This window comes from Nuphar pumila, chromosome 12 (genome assembly GCF_984573655.1).
Source record: "Nuphar pumila chromosome 12, dmNupPumi1.hap1.1, whole genome shotgun sequence".
Classification (NCBI taxonomy): Eukaryota; Viridiplantae; Streptophyta; class Magnoliopsida; order Nymphaeales; family Nymphaeaceae; genus Nuphar; species Nuphar pumila.
Genome location: NC_143260.1, coordinates 102,193,623 through 102,211,214, shown reverse-complemented (window position 1 = coordinate 102,211,214; position 17,592 = coordinate 102,193,623). Strand labels below are relative to the sequence as shown.

At 36.4% G+C, this 17,592-nt stretch overlaps 1 protein-coding gene across 1 annotated transcript; it reads left to right on the top strand.

Annotated features, from left to right (window-relative positions):
* The first annotated feature begins 11,690 nt into the window (after positions 1–11,690).
* LOC149821364 (laccase-17-like) lies at positions 11,691–17,277 on the top strand. Its single transcript, XM_089981941.1, has 6 exons — positions 11,691–11,807; positions 12,899–13,050; positions 13,825–14,069; positions 14,472–14,603; positions 15,535–16,506; positions 17,147–17,277. The coding sequence occupies exons 1-6, from the start codon at positions 11,691–11,693 to the stop codon at positions 17,275–17,277; spliced, it is 1,749 nt and encodes a 582-aa protein (XP_089838067.1).
* The last annotated feature ends 315 nt before the right edge of the window (positions 17,278–17,592 follow it).

The following is a 17,592-nucleotide window of genomic DNA, read 5'->3' as shown; positions in this document are numbered from 1 at the left end:
CAGAGCTTGCAGGAGGCAATGAGGACACAGTTAAAAATGAGCACAACATTCCACCCTCAGACAAATAAACAGTCAGAGCAAACCATTTAGATTTTGAAAGACATATTGTGAACATGTAGTTTAGAGTATAGTGAGTCATGAAATGACATCCCGCCTCTAATGGAGTTTATCTATACCAATAGCTTTCAGGCAAACATAGGCATGGCTCCCTTTGAGGCACTATACGGTCGACGGTGCAAAACACCCTTATGTTGGGATGAGGTTGAAGAGAGAAGATTGTTCGGGCCTGAACTAGTGTAGTGTATGGTAGACCAAGTCAGATTTATTCGGGAGCATCTAATGGCAGCGCAAAGTTGACACAAAAGTTACGCAGACCAAAGCCACAGTGAGTTAGAATTTAAGCAAGATGATCATGTGTTCTTGAAGATATCTCCCTTTAAGGGAGTAATGCATTTTGGTCAGAGAAAAAAATTGAGTCCAAGATATATTAAACCCTTTAAGATAGTCACGAGAGTTGGTTAGATAGCATACCAATTGGCTTTGCCACCTTCCTTGTCTACAATTCATAGTGTATTTCATGTCTCTATGTTGTGAAAGTATGTGCCTGATCCCTCCCACGTATTAGATACAATTGAGTCAATATTGAAAATTCAGAATAACCTGAGTATGAGTGGAAAACCCACAAAATTTTTAGATCTAAAAGAGCAGAACCTGCGAAACAAAGATATATCACTGGTATTGGTTAAATGGAGTCATTACAACAAGCCACATAGGAGCACAAATCAGACATTTGGGCACAAATTTTATAACAAATCAGACATTTGGGCACAAATTTCATAATTACTTCTAAGTAAGATTCGAGACAAATCTTCTTTTAAGGGGGGTAGAATTATAAAACCCATTCGACGATGACATGTGGGGAAGATAATTAAAAGGAAAAAAAGATGAGAAAAATCCCGTAAGAATAGGGAAGATGGTTTCCTAACCATCTCCCCCACTCATCGCGGGAAGGAGGTGAGGATAAATCTCCCCCCCCCTCCCCCCCCCTCTTTGATCATCGGGAGCGAGGGTAAGGCTTATCCTTACCCGTCGTGAGGGCTCTATAAAGACCCCTCACTTTGAGTTTCTCTGCCCATGAGATGAGAGAATTGGGTGAGAGAGAGTTGTAGAGAGAAATACATTGAGAGTGACAGAGAGGTAGTCGTCGGAACATGCCATAAGGAGGAGCCACCACCGATAGGTACGCCCTTCCCCCCTACATGTTTCCTTTTTTTTGGAAGGGCGACAACCATGGCTGTCAGTATATTGAAGAAAAAAAAACTTGGCAGCCATGGTTGCCGACATTGTTGTAGAGAGAGAGAGAGAGAGGGTTGGCAACCTCTGAGGTGAGAAGAGGGAGGTCAGGAAGGGGTTGTGACCCTTCCGCCTTAGCCCCAACCCAGGAGTCAGCAGAACTGACTCAGTGTGGAGGGTATATCAGACTGAGTCGGGTCTGTTGGGTCTTAGGTCGATCTGGGTACGATAAAAAAAACAAAAAGAGTCTCGACCGACCGAACCAGTCTGAATTGAACCAGACCGAATCGATTGGACCGATCTGGTCTTGGTGTAAACCTAGACCGAGTCAGGTCTGACAGGATCTCAGTTCCCTGATTGGGTCTGGTTTGAATTGGACCAGACTAGATCTGAGCCCAGTTTGATCCAGTTGACCTGGACCGATCCAAGTTGAACCAGATCTAAACAGAATTGGGTCTGGATCTAGTATGAGGCTGGATGAAACAATATTAGATCAGTTTTGGTTTCAAACTTATACTGAACCTAGTCCCGATTCAACTGAGTTTGGTTTCAAACTTAATTAAATTCTAAAATATACATATCAAAATTGGATCTGAATCAAATTTAAGACTATTCAGATCAATTTTGGATCCAACTTATAGCTGAATCTGGATCCAATTCATAGCTGGTTGGATTAGTTTCAGATCTAGATAAGAACTGGGTCTGGATCCAGTCTGACAGTTCTAGATCCAAATCAGAACTAGATTTGGATCCACTTTATAATTTAATACAGATTTAGGTGAAACTAAACTGGATCCAGTTTAGTTTGTTCCTGACTAGGATAGAATTAAACTAGTTTAGTCTACCAAAACTGAGCCCAGCTGGAACAATTGGGTCTATTCCAGATCCACACCTGATAGTAAACGGATCCATTATGAATATTTTAGAATTTAATTAAGTTTGAAACCAAACTCAGTTGAATCGGGACTAGGTTCAATAAACATAATATTCTAAACTTAGACCAAACTTTTTTTGACCTAGGATGAGTCAAGTCAAATCATAAGAGTTGAAATATCCAAATTACCCTTGTATGTACCCAATATCTGATTAAGTAAAATGGACATAACTTTGCACTTCAAACTCAGAATAGAGTGAGGTTTGGTGTGTTAAACTCGTATAACACAGAAAAATCCTCTTGTCCTATTGTTCGAATCAAACTAGAGGCAAAAAATTGAGGTCTGGCAAGTCACCTCGAAAGGGGTATTTTGATAATTTTGTCAAAATATAAATAATATATGTGTATTAATATAAATATACTTGTATGACGATCAAATTCTATTGCTAGAGCCACTTGAGTCTCGATTGTGACCAGAGTACAATATTCGCATTCGAGGTAAGCGATATTATAAATAATCTTAGTTGTGAATAAATCATATTACATTGCATGTTATTATTGTTGTTGTATATTAGCATGTTTATAAATGTAACTCTGGAGTGTGAACATGATATGCATTAAATGACCACGCATGAGTTAATTGCAATGAGATAATTATATGCACATGCTAGTCATTATATGTCATGCATATTAGAAAAAAATATTGTCTTATGACAACACATCTATATTATAATATTCAAATAACATGCATTATGATGAGATTGTGATTAGCTTTAAGTTTATTGAATTTGGTCATGTTGTTTGAATTTAAATTAAGATTAGCATGCTTAACCCCTTAAATTCTGGAAGTGACAACTTATGAAAAGGGCTACCTGGTTCACGGCCAGAGTGCAGCCACCATGGAGAGTGGGCCTCCGATGATTTAATGATGTATAAACTCTACCTTGTTGCATGCTTAGTATCATACAAAGTATGAACCCTAGTATAATTTTGAGATTAAGAATGAGACCTGTCATGATTATTTCACGATATATTGGGAGAATGAGTAAAACACCATCTTAAGAGTAAGGTTCAAGGTAATAAACTTAAGATATGACTTAGGGTTTTGTATTCACACAATATCTGAGATTCTAGATAACCATGGATGGTTGAAAGTCATTTATGGTTATGATGTAGCATAAATCATGCCGAGTTTGAGCCTGACCTACCGACTAACTACCGATGGAGTCCCCTTGTTGTTTCACTGCAGTCCCTGGTGATCTGGAGATCACTGTGAGCGTATGGTTCATAGTTTGGCTAACAATGTAGAATTGGAGTGTTATACACAGGTTGCTATGCCCATAGACAACTATGACCTGTATAACCAACCTAGTGTTATAGTCTGCTATGAGTGAATGTCAGATTGAAAGAGTTAAGGGAAAAGTTTAAAATATACAAACCTTGTGTGGTGTATCAAAAACTAAATTCAAATTAGGGGTGTAGAGCCCACTACAGTTGTAAGTTAAAGTAATTTATTGCTTATAAATGTTATTTACTGAGTTGTAGACTCATTCCCCTATATAATTACAACTGTAGGTTCCAAGTACACTAGTGTAGGCAAGACGTGATTAGCTATTTCAACCAACATAGTATATTGTTAGTTTTATTTTCCTGTCATTAAACACTCATGTAATTATTATTTTTGTATGTTGTGAATGATGTACTTTATTAAAGAATTTGAGTCTACTAAAGAAAAAAAATTATCCATGTTTTGTTTGTGTGAACTCTGTATGTTTTTTCTCTTGACAGTAATACCAATCGGACTTAGACTCTCGAAGTCATCTCTCCTCTACCTTATCTTATTCTAATTAATAGTGATACGGTTGTTGGGTTTCCAAAGAAGTCTCTTTGAAATATAATTTTTTTATTAACTCTCTTGTTCAATTTTAGCTTGGGACGTGCTTATCATCCTAGTCCCTTGGCACTATATATGCCCCTCATGTAATTCCTTTGAAACATCAAGCAGTAAAGCAAGTTTCTTCAGTGCATGTGAGTGTGTGTGTGTCTCTTTAACTTGAGTGCCTCCTTGGCATCCTTGCTTGAGTGTGAGAGTCCAAGTTTGTGTGCACCTAAGCTATATTTGTCACACCTCCTTCCTACCTATTCCTTATTGGTCTACATCTTTCAGCTTTATTATTTGGGTGTTCAAAATCCCAACAAGTGGTATCAGAGTCACTTTCTAAGAAGACCACACTCACATTAAAACTATGGCAACAAGCTCAAAAAACTCTGTTGCCAACCTCTCCCAACTTCAAGTGCTCATATTTGATGGTAAAGGCTATGATTTTTAGAGTCTTAAAATAAAGACTTTATTTGCCTCATAAGAGTTATGGGAGCTCATCCAAGTTTGTTTTGAAGAACCAACTGATAATACAACTCTTGCATCATATAAGAGTAGATAGGTTCTCTCGAGACATATGAGAAATAGATCTCAAGGTCTAAATCTCAAAATATTGAGTATGCACTCCCGTCAACGCTCAATATCGGTTAAGAAAAAAAGAGCTCTAATAAAAAAACTCATTTTGCAGAAGGGTACAAAAATCCAAGATTTAAAGGTCACGATCAAGGAAAAAGCTATTCTAATCAACTTAAAAATCACAAGCAATCCTAAAAGAATTGCAATGCGTGTAAAAAGTCTGATCATGAATCAAGGGATTATTGATTCAAGTACGCAAGATGTCGAGTGCCAAATCACTCTCAGAAAGATTGTTGGTTTCAAGAAAAGAATGAAGCCAACTTTACAAAAAAATGAAGATGACAAAGGCCAAATGTTCTTCTATTGCATGAATGTTGAGTAAGAGTCACATGACATGGTATATGGATAGCGGGTGTAGCAACCACATGACAAAAAATCGAAAGTACTTTGTCAATCTAGACAAAACTGCCACCTCCAAAGTAAGAATAGGAGATGACAAATCTCAAATTATTGAAAGAAAGGGAGTCACAACCATGAAAACTAAATCAAGTTAGGCTAAACTCATTCAGGATGTATCTTATGACCCTGTTTTAGCTCAAAATTTATTTAAGTGTTGGTCAACTCATACAAAAAAGGATAGTCATTAAATTTTAACACCTAATGCACTATAGTTGACAAGAAGAGTCAACAAGTGATAGTCAAAGTGGCTGCAAACAAAGTTTGTCCTTTGATTATGACCCCACATGAAAGACAAGCCTTGAAAGCTCAAAATTTAGATGAATCAAATCTTTGGCATTTGAGATTTGGTCATTTAAATTATCAAAGCCTAAAATTGTTAAAATAGAAAAATATGGTGGTTGGCCTCCCCTATATCAATATAAAAAAAGAAAACTATGTGAATGATATATCTATAGCAAATTTCATAGACTGACATTCCCATACTCAAATTTAAGGGTCAAACATTCACTTAAGTTGGTTCATGCAGACATCTATGGGCCAATGCAAACAGAATTTTACAATGAAAGAAAGTATTGTTTGAACTTTGTGGATGACTTTAGCAGGATGATGTGGATATATTTTCTCTAAAAAAAGTCAAAATCATTCTCCGTATTTAAAGAATTCAAAGCCTATATGGAGAAGGAGAGCAACTTCAAATTGGAAAGTCTAAGAACAAACCATGGTGGAGAATTTACTTCTAATGAATTGGGATTTTTGCAAAAAGAATGGCATCAAGAAGCAGCTAAGTGCAGCAAAAGCACCACAATAAAATGGGGTCATAGAGCGTAGAAATTGCACCATTATCGATATGGCAAGGAGCAAGCTAAAAGAAAAGAATGTCTCCAATAATTTATGGGCCAAAGTTGTGAACATTGTCACGCATATTCTAAATAGAGCTCCCACAAAATCCATTCACAACAAACTTCATAAGAGGCTTGGTATAAGCACAAACCAAAGGTAACCTATTTCAAAGTCTTTGGTTGTGCTGCTTACAGTAAAATTCTTTTTCAAAATAGAGGAAAATTTGAAAAAAAAAGAAAAAAAACTTTTATTTATTAGTTATAGTGATACTTCCAAAGTCTATCGTCTCTTTAATCCAAATACAAATGAATTGATAATCTCGAGAGACAGGATATTTAATGAAGAAAGTGAATGAAGTTGAGAAATAAGCTTCGTGTAGTCACCAAAACAAGAGAAAGATCTAGCTATAAAAGAAATTGACTCAAATGATTCATAATCTGAGTCATCTTTGCGAAAGGTCAGATCACTTCTAGACATCTATGCTTCATATGATTTTGCATTATTTTCTTGTAAGCCACAAAATTATGAAGAAGTTGTTCAAAATGAAATTTGAAAAACTATCATAAATGAGAAAATCTCTACAATAGAGAAGAATCATACATGGGAGTTAGTGGATAGGCCTAAAAGAAAAGATGTCATTGGCCTAAAATGGATTTTCAAAACAAAATATAATAAATATTGCTTAATTCAAAAGCACAAATCTTGGCTTGTTACAAAGGGCTACTTTAAAAAATTTAGAGTAAACTTCAAGGAAACCTTTACTCTAATTGTGAGAATGGAGACAATTTGAGTTGTGCCAGCCATTGTTGTTGAATTAAAATTTTCAATGTACCAACTAGATGTGAAATCTGTTTTCCTTAATAGAGAGCTCAAAGAAAAGGTTTATGTTGAACAACCTCTTGGATTTAAGAAGAAAGGAAGTGAAAAAAAGTTTATAAGCTAAAAAAGGTTTTGTATGACCTAAAACAAGCACCGCGAGCTTGGAACATGAAAATAGATCAATATTTTTAAAACGATGGTTTTCAAAGAAGTCCAAGCAAACCCTCTCTCTATATGAAAAGAGAAGAAAATGAATTTTTTATCGTGTACTTGTAGATGATTTGATCTATGCTGGATCAAATGCAAAAATGGTTGTCAAGTTCAAAGAAGCCATGATAAAAGGATATGCGATGACAGATCTAGGGATTATGAAATATTTCCTCAGAAATCAAGTGAAGTAAAAAGAAGGAGAAATTTTCATTTCTCAAAAACAATATCTTAAAGATCTATTAAAAAGATTCAGTATGATGAATTGCAAACCAATAAGCACATCGATGGTTATAAATGAGAAGTTATCAGAAAATGATGGGTCCAAAAGGTGGATGCTTCGATGTATCAAAGCTTGATCAGGTCTTTAATTTATCTCACTAATACAAGACCTGACATCATACATGCAGTAAGCCTTGTATCCAGGTTCATAAATGAACCAAGCAAACTCCACCTTGCAGCAACAAAAAGAATTTTGAAGTATTTACAGGGTACAAAAAAGTTTTAGAATCAAGTATGTTGCCGAGAACAATTTAAAGTTGCTTGGCTATACCAATATTAATTGGGTAGGATCGATCAATGATTGAAAAAGTACCTCAGGCTATATTTTTTGCTTAAGAACAAAAGCAATCTCTTGGTCGTCAAAGCAACATAATATTGTTACATTGTCTTCTACTGAAGCAGAATATATCACAGCCACTACCGCAACAAGTGAAGCAATATGGGTAAAGAGAATTCTTTTGAACTTGCAGTGGAAGTTCAAAGGACCAACCATTATCAATTACAAGTCTGCTATTGCAATGACAAAGAATCCAGTCTTTCAGAGCCGATCAAAGCACATTGAAATTCACCACCATTTCATCAAAAAATTGGTTGAAAAAAAGAGATTTTGCCAGAGTTCATGTCAAGCAATGAACAAGTAGCACATGTTCACCAAACCATTGCCATCAGATAAGTTTGAGAATTTCATATCCATTTTAGGAATTACAAATTAAAGAGAATGCTAAATGTTAAATTTGTAATTGGGACCAAAGACCCAAGAGCTTATTCCTATTTTAGGTAGGCCGGTAGAGATATCTCTCCTCTACCTTATCTTATTCTAATTAATAGTGTGTGTGTGTGTGAGTATGAGAGTCCAAGTGTGTGTGCACCTAAGCTATATTTGTCACACCTCCTTCCTACATATTTCTTATTGGTCTACAGCTTTCCGCTGTGTTATTTGGGTGTTCAAAATCCCAACAACTGTTTCTATTGAACTAAGGTTTTAGGTCTCTAATATTTCTTCACTTGTTTTAGCAAGCATACATGCGTTTTCATTAAACTAAATATACCTACGATCATAGTGACAATTCTCATGAGATTTATGAAAATCTCACAAAAATATCACGAGAATTTACCCTAAAGTTAAAAACGTTAATTTCTCAAGAGTTTTTTATAAAAAACAAAAAATCATGTTTTAAACATGTTATTTATGCTTTTATCGGCTATTTATCATGAAAGATGTGTGGATTTTATTTTTAAATCTTTTTTATTTATATTTCTTTAAAAATTTTCATCTTTATATTTTTTATTTATTTTTATTGCCAAGATTTTGCCAAAAAATGCAAGATTTAAAAAAAAATCAAATTATCACAAGTTTTTGGCTGCCTATATTTTTGCCGTTTTTAACTTTTGTCACTATGGTTCTCATTAGGTCTCCAAGAAATTTTGGGGTTGGTCAGATGTGTTTGACAAAGCATCTAGAGGCTGATGTATATACCCCTAATACACCAAAAACTATGTTTCTCAACAATTACTCAACTTATGATTCTCGACTGTCTGATGACTCGCACGATGCACTTAATTTTTCCATTCAGGTGCGGCTTCTTTCATCTCAAGTAATCTATTCAAAGAATGTGTCATTCTTTCTCATCCTCTATAGAAAGATTACACAAAAAGGCTTAACTTCAATCATGATATATAGCGTTTGATGGATGTAAAGTAAATTTGTAGCTCATATATAGAAAATAACTGTCTATCTATAAAAATTGATGTACAAGTACTGCAGCACAACCTTTCTTTCCAACTGAGAGAGAGAGAGAGAGAGAGAGAGAGAGAGAGAGAGAGAGAGAGAGAGAGAGAGAGAGAGTTATACTTTCAAAGGGGACCATACGGACCATGCCAACTTACCATGAACAGTTTGAAAAAGTAACCGCTGTCCTATTTCCTTATGCTTTTAAACCATAACGAAGCTCAGATTCGTCCAACATAAAGCCCAGTCTATAATTACTTATGTTTGATCATGAATGGACTAATAGATCTTATTGACTAATTCATCCTTAAAAAACATATATAGTAAACTAAGGTTGCCCACATTAGAATCTCTATGATTTAACCTCTTTATCTTAGAATTGTGGCATAGTTATCAGAATAAACTGCTTGTTTTGAACTAATACACGATCATGACGTTTGATTTTTCAAAGCCCATCTTTGCATTCATAAGTCAAGTCATGCTAAATCCATTGTTACTTGTAAAACATGTCAGATGGAAATTTCATTTTGTAATCTTCCTTTTTCTTGCATTTAAACTGTTTGCCGTCCCGTTCCTTCAATACATGTTTTTTTTTTCATGTTTTTCGTAAATCTGACCATACAGATATATACTTAGATTTTATAGGAATGGACTATTTGATCAACCGATTCTGACTTGTGGGTAGGTTAATATTTGAAAATCATTGGTCTATAATTTTCATAAATATTAAAACCGTTAAATTTACAAATTTTCATAAAAAAACATTATCCTATTTTCTAGCAAATTGGCAAATGCATCTACGAGATCAGGTATGCAAAAACAGCCCGAAAACCCTTGTTTACTATCAGTAGGCTCTTAAATGTGGTAGGTACCTACTCCTCACTCTCTCTAGAAGGGGGTAGCTGCCTACTCCGATCCGTGCCTATTGCCAGCCTACTGGGCTTCTAAATAGTTTTTTTTTTCATCTTTTTCTCAGATCTAACGGTACAGATGTATTCTACATGCTCGATTTTATATGATTGAACACTTGGATAGGTTTTTAAAGTATTTGAAAATTGTCTGTTAGAATTTTCATGAATATTAAAGCTGAAAGTCATGTTTTTCATTTAAAAACACAATCTAAGTGTTGTTTTCTAACAAATCAACAATGTTGAATGCATATGTAAGGTTAGATTTGCGAAAAAACACCTCGAAAACCCTTGTTTGCTCACAGTAGTCTTTTAACTTTGGTAGGCACCTACTCCCTGCTCTCTCTAGAGTAGGGGTAGCTGCCTACTCTGATTCAGGTCTATTGTGCAGCCTACTAGGGTTGCAAACGGGTTGGATTTAGGAAGGGGATTTTGCAAATTTTGGCTTTCCTGGATCCAATCAGATTTGACTCCCCATTGTATAATTTTTTCTGAAATCCTAACTGTTTGCATCCTTTCAACCTACTGGGCTTCAGAAAGTTTTTTTTTTCATGTTTTTCTAAAAATCTTGACATATAGATATCATTTGCATGCTTGTTTTTATAGGAATAGACTCTATGATAGTCCAATTTCTACAGGTGGGTAGGTTTTTGTAATATTTGAAAATCGGTGGTCTACAATTTTCATAAATATATAGCTTAAATATTTGGTACTGAACTATTTAAAACACTTCTTTTTAGTATTTTTTTAAATATTTTTAGATCGGATTAATATGTGATCTACATGGTTTGTTTAATGGAGAATGAGTTTTGAACCATGTGATTGTGATTTTAAGCAGGGTTTTCAGGGGCTTTAAAAATTAGTGGCCCACAATGTACCAAAACTTCATACCTCAAAAAACCATATTCTTGGATTGGAAAAACAGCATCCAAAACCTGATCCTTAAAACCATACTGAAAATATCTGTGGTAAGATTGAGCCATTACAACTTACACTTATGATTTCCAACTTAATAAATTCATACCTTTATTAGTACCTTAAAGCTGACCTTGCAGATGTGATTTACATGATCTGTTAAGTGGTAATAGGCATTGGGATCATTTGATTATGACATGTAGGCAGGTTTTTACAATGCATAGACAATCAACGGCTCAAACTTTTTATAAATCTAACGACTCATAAAATCATATTTTTTCATTGAAAACCCATGATCCAAGAGCCCATTCATAGCAAATGGATCATACTGAATACATTTGTAGGGTCAGATTTGCTAAATGGTCACCATGTTAATCATATTAAGTATGATTAGACAAAAGGATGTGTTTTTTCTTCTTTTTTTTTTGAAAGAAAGACAGTGGGAGAGAGATGTGTTGCAAGGTCATTTTTATCGAGTTAAATTGTAATAGGCTATGAAACCAACAAGCAGAGTGACCACCAAGGCAAAATGGAGCTGGTGGGTCGCTGGTCCTCTCCAGATGTGAGACAGGAAGATGAAACAAACCATCACTCTTGTCATATCAACCCTGAAAGGTGATGAAGAAGAGTACAGGAAAAGAGAAACTGAGAAAGTTGGTGGTCAAATATGCGTACGCTTTATGCTTTTCTTTGGTTTTACTCTAAAAAGGTCATCCCAACTAGAATGCCAGAAATGGCCTCCTGCTGAAGAGTTGATATGAGCAGTACCATCTTTGCAAAACTTTACCTAATCATCTGCTGCCATTCCTATATATTATAAACAGCAACAAATACTTGACTTGGGCATTGGCAGAGAGAGAGAGAGAGAGAGAGAGAGAGAGAGAGAGAGAGAGAGAGAGAGAGTCCAAGATGGGTGTTTCTCTAAAAGTAGCTTACATGGGAGTCATACTTTGTGGAATGTGGGCAATTTGGTCTGAGGTTGGATTTTTCCAGGCAGCTGGAATAATAAGGCACTACACATTCAGAGTATGCAGCTGCAACATAGCATCTCCTTCTTCTGAGGCGTGTTTAGGTGATCGGGCCGAGTACTTTACAAAGTACTCTGGCCACACGACACAGAAAATCGCTTACATGCAGCCATTTTCTGTGTAAAACACAACACAGAAAATTGCTACACGTGCAGTGATTGTCTGTGTTTGTGCGGCCTGAGTACTTTTTTGTACTTTGCAAAGTACTCAAGCCCGATCACTGGATCTGCTCCCCTTTTTTCTTTCTTTTCTTTTGCTTGTCTTTTTTCTTTTTTTAATCCCTCAGTAACAGCAATATAAAAGAAAATGAAGGTTTATTCCTTTACTGTTGTGCCTGTCTGATCATTTTAACTCAGATAGGACTCAACCAATTGCATCTGACTCATGTTTGTCACCTAGTCCAACAATTCCAAGTCTCTAGGTGACTTGGACCTAATTGGAGACTCAGCCAATTGAGTCTCATATTTTCAAAGATGTTTGTAACAGGAAATAGTGTTCAATGCCCACAAGGGCTTCTTACACATTGCTAGGTGGGTCGACTTGAGACATTCAAGTTAAAGGACATCAAGAGTTCAATACCCAGGGTGCACATCCCTTAGTACAAGGCCAAAGCCAATAAGAAGCTATCACTGGTGGCAAAGGGGGTACTCGTAGAGTTTTTATACCATGAACACTGGGATGAACATCTTTTAGTATGCATGCAAACCGGGTCTCATATACTTATTAATTGTTTGTTATGTTTGATGAGTCTCATATACTCATTTGAGGATGTTTATAACAGGAAGATTGTACTCCAACATTAATTGTGGGAAGATCAGGTGAAATCACATTGCACATTTTGGTATGCCGTTGTACCTGATCTGCCCTCGATCTTCTGTTGAGCCCCACAACTGGCATGCTGCACCCTAGAGATGGAGGGCAGTCATGTACAAAGACACACTCACAGTGTGCAATGTGACTGCACTTGATCGGCCCTCACATTAATTGGATCACACACATACACATTGAATTTTATTTCCCAAGTAGCTAGATTCATGTTTTCAGAACTTAATTAGTTTTTCTTTCTGCATATCATTTTTTTGAGTATAGATACAATTACAAAACATAACAAAGGTGTGCCACACGAGACCAGTGGTTACTGTTAATGGTCAACTTCCTGGTCCAAAGATTGTAGCTCGAGAAGGGGACCGAGTCATCATTAAGGTGATCAATCACGTCAGCAACAATATCACTATACATTGGTATGTGTACTGTGAAAACTGCTTTTTTGTTTTTGTTTTTTTTAATCTCTCTTTTGGAACAACCATTAGTAATTATTTATGCAAGCCAATGTGCATTAGCAGGGCTGGTTAAGTCCACTTTGTGTTGATCACATTGAATGCCCTAACTAAGTTCATGTTAGTGAAGTTATTCATCAATTTGGGAAATATAACTGCCCACCTAATATGGCTCGACACTCTACCTTCTCACCTTTTTATTTAATTATTAAAATCTTGTATGTAGTATTATGTGACAATAATGATTGGGTCATCCAACTAAAATGACTAAATCCCCTTAAACCATACAAAACTATGACACCAATTCTTGCTAATTGGGTGCATAGTGACCAATATCGGTAGATTTTTGAAAATATCATGAAAAAATTGTGAATTTTTGTTAGACATTTTAAACAGTCAAAATATTTCAATGTATTTAAAATATCATGATATTTGCATTTTTTTATTTTTTATTTGTTCCTTTGAGCCAATTTAATTTTCCCAAAAATGCAAGAAGTATAAAAATGTTCAATTTCTCGAGATATTTGGTGCTGCATTTTTGTCGTTAAAAACTTTTTATCACTAGGATTGGGTCCAAGAAGGAATCCTACATCCCCAACTCATTCGTCAAACTTAGGTGGATTGGCTCATAGTTAGGCACCCTTGTTATGCAATGATTTGCCTCTTTAATTAATTAGTCATGTTATAAAGTTAAGGGTTCTTAGACTAACAATTTAATTTGTTTATTTAATTGAGCAGGCATGGAATTCGACAACTTAATAGTGGATGGGCTGATGGCCCTGCCTACATAACACAGTGTCCTATCCAAAAGGGGCAGACTTACGTTTACAACTTCACAATCACAGGCCAAAGGGGAACCCTCTTCTATCATGCACATGATTCCTGGTTGAGGTCTAGTCTTTATGGACCCTTCATCATACTCCCCATGCACAATGCCTCCTATCCATTCCCCAAACCTCACAAAGAAGTCCCTCTCGTATTTGGTAATACTCCTCTATTGATCGATTGCAAATTCATCTTTGGTGTATGGAAAGTTCATACTGTAACAAAGTGTACCATGATCATGGTATACTCCTACTTGATACATTTTGGAAAAAACTAGTTTTTCTTTGAAAATATTCAGAATAATATTGGTTTCTGTAAAATATTTAAAAAAGTAAATTTATCATGTTAATATGACAATAAAAATGTGATATTTCCAAAATAAAAAATATTTTGAAAATATCGTGTGTGTTTTTGTGTAATATAGGTGTTTGAAAATGTCACAGTTGTTGAAATTATCTGTGATATCTGTGACATAGGTCTGAAGTTCCATGCTGCGTGTTTAAATTGTAGTAGGAAAATCAGTTATGCATTTCTTTCCTAATGAACGTTTTTGTACACAGGTGAATGGTGGAATGTAGACCCTGAAGCTGTCATTGCCCAAGCTTTGCAGACAGGTGGTGGTCCTAATGTTTCTGATGCTTACACCATTAATGGCCTTCCTGGACTGCTGTATAATTGTTCTTCAAGGAAAGGTAAAAACTAAAAAAACAGTTTTGAGACATAAATATGAACATCCTAACTGGAAAAGCAAACGGTTCAACATTCCAGGTTTTACTGCAACTACTTGAGATGCGTTTGGATAACATCCTTTTCGCATGGGTATGGCTTCAACCATTCCTTGAGCCAGGCAATTAGTTAACCAAGGACATATTTTAGTTAATGGTCGTCTAGTATAGAATTTTTTTTTTTCCTCCAATTCCTTACAGTCGAGCTTCTCGATCTGTCATTATACCTCTGGAAGTAGAAAGAACTACAACCCTTATCCCGCCTGAAATCCGAGGAATTCATTGAGAGTTGGAATAGATCCGCAGACCTGGTCTGCTACATCATGTTTTTGCACCGCCTACAAGTTGCAACCAAGTTCGTGATCGCGAACCTTCATAATCACTGAATATCATGAACGAGTTAGTGGTCATGAACTTGGTCATTTTCACATAAAAAGGCCATACCCAATGCAGTCCCCTGCTCTGGGGTGCTAGGGAAAGGGGTGTTGGGATCAGTCCTAACCTTCTGGTTTTTATGCAAGAAGTGGTTGCCCCAAGGATTCGAACTCTCATCTCCATATGCCGCCAATCCCACTGCACAAACCGATGGCCCTCAGTAGGTTAAGTCACAAAAGTGTTTGGCAGATGGTATTTTCTTTTTTGTTGGATCGTCCAAGGAAAAGAAAAACCATCACCGACGGCACATTGGCTGGCCTCGGGTTGGTAAAACCCTTAAGGTCCCCCCTGCTCACCGGGAAGTACACCCACCTAGGGACTCCACTCGTGGGTTTTGAACTTGTAATGTCCTGTCAACTTGGTAACATTCACAAGTCGACCCCTACCACATGACCAGAGCCCTTGCGGGCAAATGGTATGCATGTCACAATATTGTGTGCTTACTTTTGCTGTGGTTTTGCAGAGACTTTTAAGCTGAATGCAACCCCTGGCAAAACATACCTCCTTCGCCTGGTCAATGCTTTATTGGATGAAGAACTCTTCTTCAGCATTGCCAACCACAACCTGACAGTTGTGGAAACTGATGCAGTGTATGTGAAACCTTTCCAAACAGATACACTTATCATAGCTCCAGGGCAGACCATCAATGTACTCCTCAAAGCCAAGCCACATAGCCCCAATGCCACATTCCTTATGGCAGCTAGGCCTTATGTAACTGGCCAAGGAACCTTTGACAATTCCACCACAGTAGGAATTCTCCAATACAAAACCAAACAAGGCCAGCATCACATTTCTCTTTCTCCTTCTAATCTCTCACTCGTAATGCCTACTCTTCCTGCCTTGAATGACACCAACAATGCCACCAGTTTTAGTAGAAAGCTCAGAAGCTTAGCAAGCACACAATTCCCAGCTAACGTTCCTCGAACGGTCGATCGGCGCCTCTTCTTCACAGTTGGTCTTGGCACTCGTACATGTCCTAAAAACCAAACATGTCAAGGACCAAATGGCGTCATGTTCTCAGCTGCTATCAACAATGTTTCCTTTGTTCTTCCTACCACTGCACTGCTTCAAGCTCACTTCTTCGGCCAGTCGAATGGAGTTTATACGACGGATTTTCCTAATCAGCCCCTTATTCCATTTAACTACACTGGAAATCCCCCTAATAACACTAATGTGATAAGAGGTACCAAGGTAGTTGTGCTGAGCTTTAACACTAGTGTGGAGTTGGTGTTGCAAGATACCGGTACTCTTGGAGCTGAAAGCCATCCCTTCCATCTCCATGGATTCAATTTCTTTGTAGTGGGACAAGGATTCGGGAACTATGATCCAAACAAAGATCCACTCAATTTTAATTTGGTTGATCCAGTTGAACGAAATACATTTTCTGTGCCAAGTGGAGGCTGGGTTGCACTTCGATTTTTGGCTGATAATCCAGGTAAAGGAACACACACACACACACACACACACACACACACACACATATATATATATATATATATATAGGATTAATATTGGCTACTAATGAAGGTACAAAACTAACTAGCTAGAAATCATATGTGCAAGTTGTATAGACTCAATTAGATATGTTCAACATGGTTTGTTTGCTAAGGATCAAGCCTTGGATCATGTTTTTCTGCTGTAAAAATGTGATCTTTTGAATTATGAAATTCTGGCACATTGTGGGCTGTTGATTTTTGGGGCCCTTTGAAAACTTAATTACTTGTCATAATTACATGATTCAAAAGAGGACTTTTACTAAACAAACCATGTAGATCACATCTGTAACATTTGATGTACAAAAAAATGAAAATTCTTGAAAAAAAAGTTATTTCTAGCTCATTAGTTTTGTACCTTCATCAGTAGCTAATATTAACTCATATATATATACCGTGGTTCCATAATCCTAATAGGGGTTGGAGCTGAAAGCAAAAATGTAAACCAAAATCTATCTTTTTTCCTTTTTGTTCTTAACATGTTTACATATCTATCTTTTTTCCTGTTGTATTCTTAACATGTTTACATATCTATCTTTTTTTCCTTTTTATTCTTAACATGTTTACATGTGTTGACATCAGGTGTATGGTTCATGCACTGCCACTTAGAGATACACATGAGTTGGGGCCTAAGGATGGCATGGGTGGTCATGGATGGAAAACTGTCTAGTCAAAAGCTGCCACCTCCACCGTCCGATCTTCCAAAGTGTTGATCTTGACCATCGAATATGAATTTTTCTTGGGGTTTTCCAAATTTAGCTTGTCTTGTCTCCTTTTTTGCTTTTTATGCATCAAAATATTGGGTTGGATATGTCTATCCAATTTTGGTTGTCACTATTCTGCGTTTCTGGAACTTGCAAGAGATGTAATTTGATGCCAAAAAAGAAAAGAAAAAGAAAAAAAGGACATCAGAAAAAAGGCAGTCTGAAATGACAAATGTCATTCTCATTAATCTCTTTGCTTCATTAGTCTGATGAAAATTTAAGTTTTTTTTCCATATTTGATGGTGAGAAGGGTGTGCCTATTCA